At 44.1% G+C, this 14,877-nt stretch overlaps 1 protein-coding gene across 1 annotated transcript; it reads right to left on the bottom strand.

Moving 5' to 3' along the window:
• Positions 1 to 753: 753 nt before the first annotated feature.
• Positions 754 to 2,880, bottom strand: LOC138677376 (olfactory receptor 6F1-like). Its single transcript, XM_069767456.1, has one exon. The coding sequence runs from the start codon at positions 2,472 to 2,474 to the stop codon at positions 1,527 to 1,529; it is 948 nt and encodes a 315-aa protein (XP_069623557.1). The 5' UTR covers positions 2,475 to 2,880; the 3' UTR covers positions 754 to 1,526.
• Positions 2,881 to 14,877: the final 11,997 nt, after the last annotated feature.

Raw genomic sequence — 14,877 nt, 5'->3', positions numbered from 1 at the left:
TACAGGGTCTGCATAATGTTTTCCATATGTGCTACTTATGTCCACATGATGCCAGGATACAAGGTTTCCCAGCAGGATATTGCCCCATCATGCTGCCTCCGACAGTCTGTTTGCTCACTTGATGCGTTTACTGGGGAAAACCCCAAAATACCTTCCGCATACCAGGAACACAGAGCAACACCTGCCATATGCCAGAAAGAAACAAAACAAGACCAGTGATATACTGAGAACACCCCAGTAGACCTGCAGTATACGATGAACACGCCACAAGACCTGCCTTACATTGGGAACATCCCACAAGAAATGCTGTATGTCGGGAACACCCAGCAAGAACTGCCGCATATTAAAAACACCCCACGAGATCTGCTGTATACTAGGGCCTACCACATGCCGTGAACACCAAACAAGACTTGCCGTATGCCAGGCTCACCCCAAAAGACCTGCTGTATATGAGGAGCACCTAACAAGACCTGCTGGACACTAGGACACAAGTAAATATAGCCAACTACCATGGTAACACTAATATAAATCAGAAATCTGTACCACTAGTCACAACAGGACCTAAACGGCCTATCATCAAATACATAACCACAACAAAGAAAGAAAGGATGATACACGACCAAAAGAGTATCAAAAAAATGTATAGACTTTATTCATTTTAAAATACAGCAAGCGTATGAAAGGTAACACGCAGCATGGCGCCACAGGACTGGACCCTGCAATAGAAACAGCAGGAGGCACGCGCACAGAAGTATCAGTCCACAGAGTATAGTAATCACATATTGCCTAGCATGATTACAAAAAAATAAGCAAAATCATGAAAATAAGCCTAAAAAACTCAGCATACATAAATAAATACGGCAATACGTGAGAAAACCGAATGGAATGGGAAACGACCACACAAATGGTGATCCAAATACTTCACCGCAGACTACAGCCCCAGGAAAGTTGATCAAATGACAGTGCAGGGTAAAGGTGATAATACACCTAGGACTGCCGCCATGCACAATGTGTCATAAGTACTATAATACAACTAAATGGCCAACATAACCACCAAATGATACCCACCGCAATGTGGACTGAAGATTCCGGGAGCGCGTCTTTCTTTGTTGTGGACACTAGGACACTCTAAAATTACTGTTGTATACCTGGAACACACTATTAGTCCTACCATATGCAAGAACACACCACAAAGCCTGACATTCTGAAGATGACTTAGTCTACTAGTCCTCTAGTAGCACACTTTTTCCCTTGCCACAATCATTCACATCCTTATGCTTGCCTAGTTTTCATCTGCTTCAACTCTCACCCTTAAGAACTAACTGGTCACTTGATGCCTAATACATTCCACCCCTGACATGACCATTGTCACTTGAAATAAATGTTATCACTTTTGACATTAGTGATTTTAATGCTATAGCTGATTGGTGTATAAGCACACAATAACAAAGTGGAGAGGAGGTGTTTCCTTCTGGAGGGACCTTGACGATGGTGATCATTTGAAATTTAGATTGAGTAGATGTTCTCTATTTTGACTTTTTGAACAGCTTTAAGGTATGAATGTATTTTAAAATGGCGCCTCTGATGTCCTGGTTTCTCAAGCTGTAGATTAAAGGGTTAAACAAGGGAGTCACCAGAGTGTAAAGAACTGACAGACCTTTGTTCAGATTTATGGAATTATCTCTTGGTGGAAAGATATAAATGGATGACAATGTCCCGTAGTACATACAGACAACGATCAGATGGGAGCTGCAGGTGGAGAAGGCTTTATGTCTTCCAGTGCTGGAGGGAATCTTTAGAATGGCCTGAATGATTGAAACGTAGGAGACCACGATAAGCGTGAATGGTGACAAAAGGACAGGAAATGCCACAACAGTGGTGGCCAGTTCTACAGAAGACGTATTGGAGCATGTCAGCCGTAGAAGAGGAGCAATATCACAGTAAAAGTGGTTGATGATGTTATAGTTACAAAATTCTAATTTGCTTAAGAAAATGTATACAAAGAAGGACATTGTGAAGCCCAAGAACCAGCAGGAGGTGACCATCTGCAGCTGATGGGTGAGGGTCATAATGGTGGCATAGTGTAATGGCCTGCAGATGGCTACATGTCGATCGAAGGACATGGCCGCCAGCAACAAGCACTGGGCAACGGTTAGAACGCTCAAGAAGTAAAACTGAGATAAACATCTGGACACTGGTAGACGTCCTTCTCCCACCATAATCAACCACAACATATTGGGCACTATGTTGCTGGTGAACAGGATCTCACACAGGGATAACTGGCTGAGAAAAAAGTACATGGGAGAGTGGAGGCTCTGGGTGACCCCAACCAAGGCAATAACCAGGGAATTTGCAGTCAAAGCCATGACGTGGATGTTCAAAAAGAAGATGAAAACTACAATTCTGAAGTTGTGGAGATTTCCAAATCCCAACAGAAGAAATTCTGTGACTAATGATTGATTCTTCCTGTCCATTCTCTGGAGACCACAAGATAGAAAGTGATTAGAGCAGAAGAATATACTTGAGACTACAATAACAGCTGGATTACTAAAAGTTGAATTATAGATAGGGTTCAAAGTGTTCACTGTCCAGGGTCCTCAACCACCTTGGAGAGTTTGGAGGGTCCTCCACAACCTACCTATTTATACATCTCTTTGAGAAGCAAGCATGTGGATCTCTTTTTTGAAGTTTAAGGCAGTCATTGGCTTGAGTGGACCTTAATTCCTCTAGACCTCAGTTGCTAGGCCCAATGCATTGTGGCCACCTCTCCTATAGATGGTTGATATTGAGTAGCCAAAGACTATTTTTTTCCCAGAGCCTTCCACCAACCTTAAATTAGCGCTGGGTCAGCATGGAGGGAAATGTCAACTAGTTATCATCATGTACAATAGAAGTTGATCCTCATTCATGGACAATGTCAGCGCTGATACAGCTGTTTATAGTATGAGCTTTATTAGAAAAGATTTGGCCCTCTTGCAGAGCAGTGTTACACTGACAAAAGGTATCAGATTTTTTTCATATATTTAAATTGTGACATGAATAATATAAAATAAAATATAAAAACAGTTAAAAATATATTTAGCATACTCTAGATTAGTCGTCATTCATATTGGCCAAAGAGCATTTCCACCTAAGGTATAGTTGACAAAGACCTTTACCTTCATTGGTTTAGTCTAAGAGGATTGCTAGTAGATTTATTACATCAAAATAAGCCTCTTATGTCCCGGACAGACTTTCTGCTAAACTTTAGTATGAGACACACCCAATGGTTGCTTTCAGGACTGGTATCGGCACCAGAACAACCAGATCAACATGGGAGTTCCATTGGAGTCTTGGTAAACATGAATCCTGTGAAGTTGAGGATACAGTATACAGTTTTGTATAGGGTTATGTATACAAGGTGAAATATCTTACCTCACGTGATGTGTTAGATCGAGCATTTTGTTTTCATACAGTTACTTTAATCATATATATATATATTGAAAACAGATCCTCAGAGGCCTAATTATTGCCAGTAGACTTGTTACTGCTTATTTTTTCATTAGTGATGAGGTTATTTTAGATTAATTTGCTCGCAATTCCCCAAACTCAGGTTAATTGTTATCTTAGATGAATGCTACTTTAGTCATAACTAAAGAAAATAAGATAGACCAGAAGGACCCCGAGTGGTTTCAAAAATGGTCCAGCACAGATTGGAAGCAATATGCATGGTTACCAGGTTGTTGTTGGTTGGCCACTGATGGTCACCAACAATGATCTTCATCAGATGCCTTCTTCATCAGAGGTGACATTAGTTTAACATATCTAAGTAATTGAAATCTTATGTGGTTCCCATCAACCTTGGTGGTGGTCCATTTTTGGTCTAATTATTTCTTTTTAAATGTTTTTATTGAATTTTGTATTACAGCTGGGAGTGGGAAGGTAAAGGAGTGGAGGGAGGAAAGGACAGGGTATGGAACAGGATAGGTTATTAAAAATTAGAGAACTCATAAGTCTAACAAACAACTCAACCTTTTGGTTAAAGAAGTTATTATAAATTTGACAAATACAAATATCTTAATTCCATGGAAAGAGATATTGATGGCACTGTTAAACCACGAACCCTATGAAGGTATATATATATACATATATATATATATATAAGAATTATATGTTGCAGAATTTATTGATCCATATCTTCTATTTTTTGCGTATTTGGAGACATTGTTATTATTTAGCGCATGGTGTAATTATTTCTGACCTTTCTCTTCTTGATCCAACTTTTTCAACGTCTTAATAAAAGGTCATAAATGTAACTTTTGTGAAGTCTCGCCCCCTCTACAGGATTATGAAATAGTAGAATTGATGATAATCGACACTGGAATCCTTAGGGTCATCAGCTGGTAAGTCCTCAGTGCTTTTACTTTTATGATATGTTTGATAGAAAGGTCATTAACCCTAGCATGAGTATTGGGGGCCTTTTAGGCCCCCATGCTTACTTTTTTGCTATTATCTGCAAAATTACCTAAGTTAGAAGTTTGAAACTTCAGGCAATCCTCAAGTATGTCGTTGTTGGTAATATCCAGTTGTTCATATAATTTTTTTCATAGGCATTTCGGTGTAACAATGCTTTTTTGGTGAAAACCACATCTGCACGGATTGGGGGCCTTTTAGGCCCCCATGTATTTTGTATAATGTTCTCAGTAGTGTTTGTGTCTCAACTCAAGTTACTTTATTTGTACTCAGTAATGCTGGTGGAGGGGCCAGGGTGTGGATAATGCCATATGACTATGTCATGCGATTTTTGGAGGGAGAGATAAGGCCATGACATCATCTCAGGTCCTTCTGAACACAGTAATAAGCTGTGCAGAGAGTAATAAGGACAGTATACACTGTGAGCTAATTGTGAAGGACCTGAGGGAGGGGGCACTTTACACTTACAGTGTGTCACACACCAGCAAAGAGTGGACAACCCTGATTGTGTTCATTGTTTTTTCTTTTAGTTTGCTAACATCTAGTCAGCAATGGGGCACAGTCTTCCTCCAAGCGTCTGAGTGACCAAGAGATTGAAGCAATTGTGTTTCAAAGTGATGATGAAAGTGAACTTCGGCATCAAAGACCTCGCCCTATCCTGGATCTCCTCGTACCTTTCCAACCGCACATTCAGCGTCTCCCACTCCCACACTACCTTCTCATCCCACCCTCTCTCTGTTGGAGTCCCCCAAGGCTCTGTTCTAGGACCCCTACTCTTCTCAATCTATACAGTTGGCCTTGGACAACTCATAAAGTCCCATGGACTCCAGTACCACCTCTATGCTGATGACACTCAGATCTACCTCTCTGGCCCAGACGTCGCCGCTCTGCTGTCCAGAATCCCAGAGTGTCTATCAGCCATATCCTCCTTCTCTTCTCGCTTCCTCAAACTCAATGTGGACAAATCTGAACTCATCATCTTTCCTCCATCCCATAGATCTTCCTTACCTGACCTATCTATCGCAATCAACGACATCATGCTTTTCCCCGTACCGGAAGTCCGCTGCCTCGGAGTAACCTTTGACTCTGCCCTGTCCTTCAAACCGCACATCCAAGCTCTCTCCACCTCCTGTCACCTCCAGCTCAAAAATATCTCCAGAATCCGTCCTTTCCTCAACCGTCAATCCACTAAAATACTTATGCATGCCCTCATCATCTCCCGCCTTGACTACTGCAACATCCTTTTCTGCAGCCTCCCTGCACGTCTCCAGTCCATCCTTATCTCTGCTGCCTGACTAATTCATCTCTCTCCTCGCTACTTTTCCGCTTTCCCCTCTGCAAATCTCTTCACTGGCTCCCATTCCCTCAGCGTATCCAGTTCAAATTACTATTACTGACCTACAAAGCCAACCATAACCTGTCTCCTCCATATATCTCTGAACTAATCTCCCGATATCTTCCCTCACGTAATCTCCGGTCCTCCCAAGACCTCCTTCTCTCCTCCACACTTATTCGCTCCTCACCCAACCGCCTCCAAGACTTCTCCCGAATATCCCCCATCCTCTGGAATTCTTTGTCCCAACATGTCCAACTATCAACCACATTCGGATCCTTCAGACGGAACCTGAAAACCCATCTCTTCAGGAAAGCCTACAGCCTGCACTGACCCCGCTGCCTCCTCATCACTACCGGAGATACTGCCTCACCAACACCAGAGCTCCTGCAACCCTCAACCTATTGTCTCCTTCCCCACCATCCTGTAGAATGTAAGCCCGCAAGGGCAGGGTCTTCTTCCCTCTGTATCAGTCTGTCATTGTTAGTCTTGTTTACTGTAAGTGATATTTGTATTTTGATGTAACGTAACCCCTTCTCATGTACAGCACCATGGAATCAGTGGTGCTATATAAATAAATAATAATAATAATAATAATAACTATCTTTGTCCGATGACGAGTACCTGCCACCAGAGAATCAAACATACACAAATGATTCTTCTTCTGATGATGAAGAAGTGAATACAGTGGATCCTAAAGAAGTGATAAGTAGAACATCCAAAACGAATGTTTTTTGGGACAGTAATCCTACATTAGTCGGACGTACTGCAATCCATAATATTGTTAGACAGGCTCAAGGAGCTGTGGGAAGTCCCAGTTACTTTTCCCCTAAAGACGTATTCTGTACTTTTTTTCTGACAATATTGCAGAAAATTTTATTTTATGTTCAAACCTAGAAGGAAGACGTATCGCTTCTGCAAAAAATAAATAATGGAAAAATATCTCAAAAGAGGAACTTTATGCATACATTGGACTTTTACTGCTGTCAGGGAGTCAAAAATCGTATGATGTCCCAATACGAGAATTATTTCTAAACCCACTTTCTGATCCACACTATAAGGCAACAATGTCAGTGGGCAGATATGAGGAAATTAGAAGACACATTCGATAATAAGCGAACTCGTGCATTGAGGTTTGAAACAGACAAATTAGCCCCTATCAGTTATATCTGGAACATATTTATCAAAAATTGCAACAAACTTTACAATTCTAGTACTAATGTTACAGTAGATGAGCAACTTGTACCGTTCAGAGGACGCTGCAAGTTCATACAATACATGCCCAGCAAGCCAGCCAAGTACGGAATAAAAATCTTCTGGATGTGTGATTCTGCAAATTATTATGGCAGAAATGGCGTAATCTCCTGTGGCAAAGAGGTTGGTGCACCAGTACAGAAGGATCTGGGGTCTGAAATTGTCAAAGCTCTTGATGTTCCAATATTCAATTGAGGTAGAAACATTACCATGGATAATTATTTCACCAATGTTGAACTAGGCAATTTTCTGCTTAAAAAGCTATTAAACTTGTTGGTACTATCAAGCCAAACTGACGAGAAATTCCAGAAGCACTGAAACACAATCGTCAGCGAGCACTTTATGAGAGTGTCTTTGGATTCAATAACAAAGCGACTTTGGTATCTTACAAAGCGAAGAAGGAGAAATCAGTGATTTTACTCAGTACCATGCATCACAATTGCAGTATTGACAGCTGCCTATGGGGGTGCTGCCTTATACTTCAGGGTCTGCCTATGGGGTGCTGCATTATACTACAGGGTCTGCCTGTGGGGTGCTGCCTTATACTACAGGGTCTGCTTATGGGGGTGCTGCCTTATACTACAGAGTCTGCCTATGGGGGTGCTGCCTTATACTACAGGATCTGCCTGTGGGGTGCTGTCTTATACTACAGGGTCTGCCTATGGGGTGCTGCCTTATACTACAAGGTCTGCCTATGGGGTGCTGCCTTATACTACAGGGTTTGCCTATGGGGGTGCTGCCTTATACTTCAGGGTCTACCTATAGGGTGCTGCCTTATAGTACAGGGTCTGCCTATTGGTGCTGCCTTATACTACAGGGTCTGTCTATGGGTGTGCTGCCTTATACTACATGGTCTGCCTATGGGGGTGCTGCCTTATTCTAAAGGGTCTGCTGTTATGGACATGGTGGTTAGGAGCACCCGGAACGACCTGATGGTTAAACTCACACAGCACAAGCTCTGGGAAGTGGGAGCTCTGCTGACCGCAACCCCTAATCCTATCACACAACTAAAAATAGCCGTGGAGCGTACCTAACAATGCCTAGACGCCTCTTCACAGCCTAAGAGCTAACTAGCCCTAGAGATAGAAAATAAAGCCTACCTTGCCTCAGAGAAATTCCCCAAAGGAAAAGGCAGCCCCCCACATATATTGACTGTGAGTTAAGATGAAAGTCACAAACACAGAAATGAAACAGGTTTCAGCAAAGGGAGGCCAGACTTACTAAACAGACTGAGGATAGGAAAGGTAACTTTGCGGTCAGCACAAAAAACTACAAAAAGACCACGCAGAGTGTGCAAAAAGACCTCCGCACCGACTCACAGTGCACAGGTGCCACTCTGCATCCCAGAGCTTCCAGCTAGCAAAGCAAAATCATGATAGCAAGCTGGACAAGAAAACAATGAACAAATAATTAACTAGCAGGGACTTAGCTTCTGCTGGAGTAGACAGGTCACCAGAAAGATCCAAGAGCGAACTGAACCAGTACAAGAACATTGACAGCTGACATGGAGTAACAATCTGAGTGGCGTTAAATAGAGCAGCCAGCCAAAGAATAAACTATGTCACCTGTGGAAGGAACCTCAGAAGCAGCAGCTCCACTCACAGCCACCAGAGGGGAGTCCATGGACAGAACTCGCCGAAGTACCATTCATGACCACAGGAGGGAGTTCGATAACAGAATTCACAACAGTACCCCCCCTTGAGGAGGGGTCACCGAACCCTCACCAGAGCCCCCAGGCCGATCAGGACGAGCCAAATGAAAGGCACAAACTAGATCGGCAGCATGAAAATCAGAGGCAAAAACCCAGGAATTATCTTCCTAACCATAACCCTTCCACTTGACCAGGTACTGGAGTTTCCGTCTCAAAATACGAGAATCCAAAATCTTCTCCACCACATACTCCAACTCCCCCTCGACCAACACCGGGGCAGGAGGATCAACGGAGGGAACCATAGGCGCCACGTATCTCCGCAATAATGACTTATGGAACACATTATGGATGGCAAAAGAAACTGGAAGGGCCAAACGAAATGACACAGGATTGAGAACTTCAGAAATCTTATACGGATCAATGAAACGAGGCTTAAACTTAGGAGAGGAAACCTTCATAGGAACATAACGAGACGACAACCAAACCAAATCCCCAACACGAAGTCGGGGACCCACACAGCGCCGGCGGTTAGCGAAACGTTGAGCCTTCTCCTAGGACAATGTCAAATTGTCCACTACATGAGTCCAAATCTGCTGCAACCTGTCCACCACAGAATCCACACCATGACAGTCCGAAGGCTCAACCTGCCCTGAAGAGAAACGAGGATGGAAACCAGAATTACAGAAAAAAGGCGAAACCAAAGTAGCCGAGCTGGCCCGATTATTAAGGGCGAACTCAGCCAAAGGCAAGAAGGACACCCAATCATCCTGATCAGCAGAAACAAAGCATCTCAGATATGTTTCCAAAGTCTGATTAGTTTGTTCGGTTTGGCCATTTGTCTGAGGATGGAAAGCCGAAGAAAAAGACAAATCAATGCCCATCTTAGCACAAAAGGACCGCCAAAACCTCGAAACAAACTGGGAACCTCTGTCCGAGACGATGTTCTCCGGAATGCCATGCAAACGAACCACATGCTGGAAAAACAATGGCACCAAATCAAAGGAAGGCAATTTAGACAAGGGTACCAAATGGACCATCTTAGAGAAGCGATCACAAACCACCCAAATGACCGACATCCTTTGAGAAACAGGGAGATCAGAAATAAAATCCATGGAAATATGCGTCCAGGGCCTCTTCGGGACCGGCAAGGGCAAAAGCAACCCACTGGCACGAGAACAGCAGGGCTTAGCCCGAGCACAAGTCCCACAGGACTGCACAAAAGAACGCACATCCCGTGACAAAGAAGGCCATTAAAAGGATCTAGCCACCAAATCTCTGGTACCAAAGATTCCAGGATGACCAGCCAACACCGAACAATGAACCTCAGAGATAACTCTACTAGTCCATCTATCAGGGACAAACAGTTTCTCCGCTGGACAACGGTCAGGTCTATCAGCCTGAAACTTCTGCAGCACCTGCCGTAAATCAGGGGAGATGGCAGACAAAATTACCCCCTCTTTGAGAATACCCGCCGGCTCAGGAACACCCGGATAGTCAGGCACAAAACTCCTTGACAGGGCATCAGCCTTCACATTCTTAGAGCCCAGAAGGTACGAAACCACAAAATCAAAACGGGAGAAAAACAGCGACCATCGAGCCTGTCTAGGATTCAACCGTTTGGCAGACTCGAGATATGTCAAATTCTTGTGATCCGTCAAGACCACCACGCGATACTTGGCTCCTTCAAGCCAATGTCGCCACTCCTCGAATGCCCACTTCATGGCCAACAACGCTCGATTGCCAACATCATAATTGCGCTCAGCAGGCGAGAATTTTCTAGAAAAGAAGGCACATGGTTTCATCACCGAGCCATCAGAACTTCTTTGCGACAAAACAGCCCCTGCTCCAATCTCAGAAGCATCAACCTTGACCTGAAACGTGAGCGAAACATCTGGCTGACACAACACAGGGGCAGAAGAAAAACGATGCTTCAACTCCTGAAAAGCCTCTACAGCCGCAGAGGACCAATTGACCACATCAGCACCTTTCTTGGTCAAATCAGTCAACGGTTTAGCAACAATAGAAAAATTAGCGATGAAGCGACGGTAAAAAACAGCAAAGCCCAGGAACTTCTGCAGGCTCTTCACAGATGTCGGCTGAGTCCAATCATAAATGGCCTGAACTTTAACAGGGTCCATCTCGATAGTAGAAGGGGAAAAAATGAAACCCAAAAATGAAACCTTTTGGACTCCAAAGAGACATTTTGACCCCTTCACAAACAAGGAATTCGCACGAAGGACCTGGAACACCATTCTGACCTGCTTCACATGAGACTCCCAATCATCCGAAAAGACCAAAATATCATCCAAAAATACAATCATGAATCTATCCAGGTACTTTCGGAAGATGTCATGCATAAAGGACTGAAACACAGATGGAGCATTAGAAAGCCCGAATGGCATAACCAGGTACTCAAAATGGCCCTCGGGCGTATTAAATGCTGTTTTCCATTTTAATTCGCACAAGATTATACGCCCCTCGAAGATCTATCTTGGTGAACCAACTAGCCCCCTTAATCCGAGCAAACAAATCAGACAACAGCGGCAAAGGGTACTGAAATTTGACTGTGATCTTATTAAGAAGGCGGTAATCAATACAAGGTCTCAAAGAACCATCCTTCTTGGCCACAAAAAAGAACCCTGCTCCCAACGGTGATGACGACGGGCGAATATGACCTTTCTCCAAGGATTCCTTTATATAACTCCGCATAGCGGCGTGCTCTGGCACAGATAAATTAAACAGTCGGCCCTTAGGAAACTTACTACCAGGAATCAAATTAATAGCACAATCACAATCCCTATGAGGAGGTAGGGCACTGGATTTGGGCTCATCAAATACATCCCGGTAATCTGACAAAAACTCCGGGACTTCAGAAGGAGTGGAAGGCGAAATTGGCAGCAATGGAACATCACCATGTACCCCCTGACAACCCCAGCCGGACACAGACATAGATTTCCAATCCAATACTGGATTATGGACCTGTAGCCATGGCAACCCCAAAACGACCACATCATGCAGATTATGCAACACCAAAAAGCGAATATCCTCCTGATGTGCAGGAGCCATGCACATGGTCAATTGAGTCCAGTACTGAGGCTTATTCTTGGCCAAAGGCGTAGCATCAATTCCTCTCAATGGAATAGGATACTGCAAGGGCTCCAAGAAAAAACCACAGCGCCTGGCAAACTCCAAGTCCATCAAATTCAGGGCAGCACCTGAATCCACAAATGCCATAACAGAATAGGACGACAAAGAGCAAATCAGAGTAACGGACAAAAGAAATTTAGACTGTACCGTACCAATGGTGGCAGACCTAGCGAACCGCTTAGTACGCTTAGGACAATCGGAGATAGCATGAGTGGAATCACCACAGTAAAAACACAGCCCATTCCGACGTCTGTGTTCTTGCCATTCAGCTCTGGTCAAAGTCCTATCACATTGCATAGGCTCAGGCCTATGCTCAGAGAATACCGCCAGATGGTGCACAGCTTTGCGCTCACGCAAGCGCCGATCGATCTGAATGGCCAAGGACATAGACTCATTCAGACCAGCAGGCGTGGGAAATCCCACCATGACATCCTTAAGGGCTTCAGAAAGACCCTTTCTGAAAATTGCCGCCAGGGCACACTCATTCCACTGAGTAAGCACAGACCACTTTCTAAACTTCTGACAATACACCTCCGCTTCATCCTGACCCTGACACAAAGCCAGCAAGATTTTCTCTGCCTGATCCACTGAATTTGGTTCATCATAAAGCAATCCAAGCGCCAGAAAAAACGCATCTACATCACGCAATGCAGGATCTCCTGGCGCAAGGGAAAATGCCCAGTCTTGAGGGTCGCCACGCAACAAAGAAATAATGATTTTTACTTGTTGAACGGGGTCACCAGAGGAGCGGGGTTTCAAAGCTAGAAACAGTTTACAATTATTTTTGAAATTTAGGAATTTAAATCTTTCCCAAGAAACAAATCAGGAATTGGAATTCTAGGCTCTAACATCGGATTCTGAACCACAAAATCTTGAATGTTTTGTACCCTTGCAGTGAGATGATCCACACAAGAGGACAGACCTTGAATGTCCATATCTACACCTGTGTCCTGAACCACCCAGAGGTTAAGGGGAAAAGAAAGACAAAACACACTGCAGAGAAAAAAAAATGGTCTCAGAACTTCTCTTATCCCTCTATTGAGATGCATTAATACTTTGGGCCAGCTGTACTGTTATGGACCTGGTGGTTAGGAGCACCCGGAACGACCTGATGGTTAAACTCACACAGGACAAGCTCTGGGAAGTGGGAGCTCTGCTGACCGCAACCCCTAATCCTATCACACAACTAAAAATAGCCGTGGAGCGTACCTAACAATGCCTAGACGCCTCTTCACAGCCTAAGAGCTAACTAGCCCTAGAGATAGAAAATAAAGCCTACCTTGCCTCAGAGAAATTCCCCAAAGGAAAAGGCAGCCCCCCACATATATTGACTGTGAGTTAAGATGAAAGTCACAAACACAGAAGTGAAACAGGTTTCAGCAAAGGGAGGCCAGACTTACTAAACAGACTGAGGATAGGAAAGGTAACTTTGCGGTCAGCACAAAAAAACTACAAAAAGACCACGCAGAGTGTGCAAAAAGACCTCCGCACCGACTCACGGTGCAGAGGTGCCACTCTGCATCCCAGAGCTTCCAGCTAGCAAAGCAAAATCATGATAGCAAGCTGGACAAGAAAACAACAAATAATTAACTAGCAGGGACTTAGCTTCTGCTGGAGTAGACAGGTCACCAGAAAGATCCAAGAGCGAACTGAACCAGTACAAGAACATTGACAGCTGACATGGAGTAACAATCTGAGTGGAGTTAAATAGAGCAGCCAGCCAAAGAATAAACTAAGTCACCTGTGGAAGGAACCTCAGAACCAGCAGCTCCACTCACAGCCACCAGAGGGAGTCCATGGACAGAACTCGCCGAAGTACCATTCATGACCACAGGAGGGAGTTCGATAACAGAATTCACAACAGTCTGCCTATGGGCATGCTGTCTTAAATTATAGGGTTTGCCTGTGGGGTGCAGCCTTATATTACAGGGTCTGCCTATGGGGGTGCTGTCTTATATTACAGGGTCTGCCTTTTGGGGGTGCTACCTTATACTACAGGGTCTGCCTATGCGGGTGCTGCCTTATACCACAGGGTCTGCCTATGGGGTGCTGCCTTATACTACATTGTCTGCCTATAGAGGTACTGCCTTATACCACAGGGTCTGCCTATGGGGGTGCTGCTTTATACTACAGAGTCTGCCTATGGGTTCTAGAGTCTGCCTATGGGTACTGCCTTGTGCTATAGAGTCTGCCTATGGGTGCTGCCTTGTGCTATAGAGTCTGCCTATGGGGGTGCATTATACAATATAAAGTAGGCCTATGGGGAGTGCATTATACTATATGGAGGCTAATGGGGAGTGCATTATATTATGTGGAGGCTTATGGGGAGTACATTATACTACATTTAGGACTATCTGGTGCATTATACTATATAGAGGCTATCTAGGGGTCATCATACAGTGTGGGGATTACAGTGAGGGGGCCATCATACAGTGTTGGAGCCATCAAACAGTTTGGAGGTTACTAAGGGGTCAGTATACTGTGTGGGTGGTACTATACATTGAGGGGGCATTAAACTGTGTATAAGAAATCATCATGCTGTGTATAGTGGAGCTGTACAGGGGGAGACTGTCGACATTATTAAATGTAAAGTGGGCACTATTACTTTCTAGGGGGCAAAATGTGGGCACTGTTTTCTAGGGCACTTGCACCCGACATTACTGTATTATTGAGGGGTGCTTTAGAATTTAGAGGGCACAGAGAACCACACAGCAGGTGCAGTAATAGCGACACATACGGCAGCAGTGGCTCAGTATTGGGGTATCAGAAGGATGAGGAGTTTGTGCAGATTGGGAATTGATGGTGATGGGGCTGGAATATGAGAAGTGAAACGTGTCTTTGTTGTATTCTCTGCAGCCGAGTCGTTGCTGGAAGAAGTTGTCATGTCGGTCTGGGCCAGATGGAAAAGACGGGAAAAGTGAATGATTCTATCAGAAAGAACGTCAGCGGTAAGACATTATCTGTAACTGCAGTGATCACATATATTCTGTAGGACTGGTATCTACCACTGACCATATGGCAGTAATAGCCATGTTGGTCT

The sequence above is a fragment of the Ranitomeya imitator genome, chromosome 4 (assembly GCF_032444005.1).
Source record: "Ranitomeya imitator isolate aRanImi1 chromosome 4, aRanImi1.pri, whole genome shotgun sequence".
In the NCBI taxonomy this organism is placed as follows: Eukaryota; Metazoa; Chordata; class Amphibia; order Anura; family Dendrobatidae; genus Ranitomeya; species Ranitomeya imitator.
This window is presented reverse-complemented; position numbering and strand designations above follow the sequence as displayed.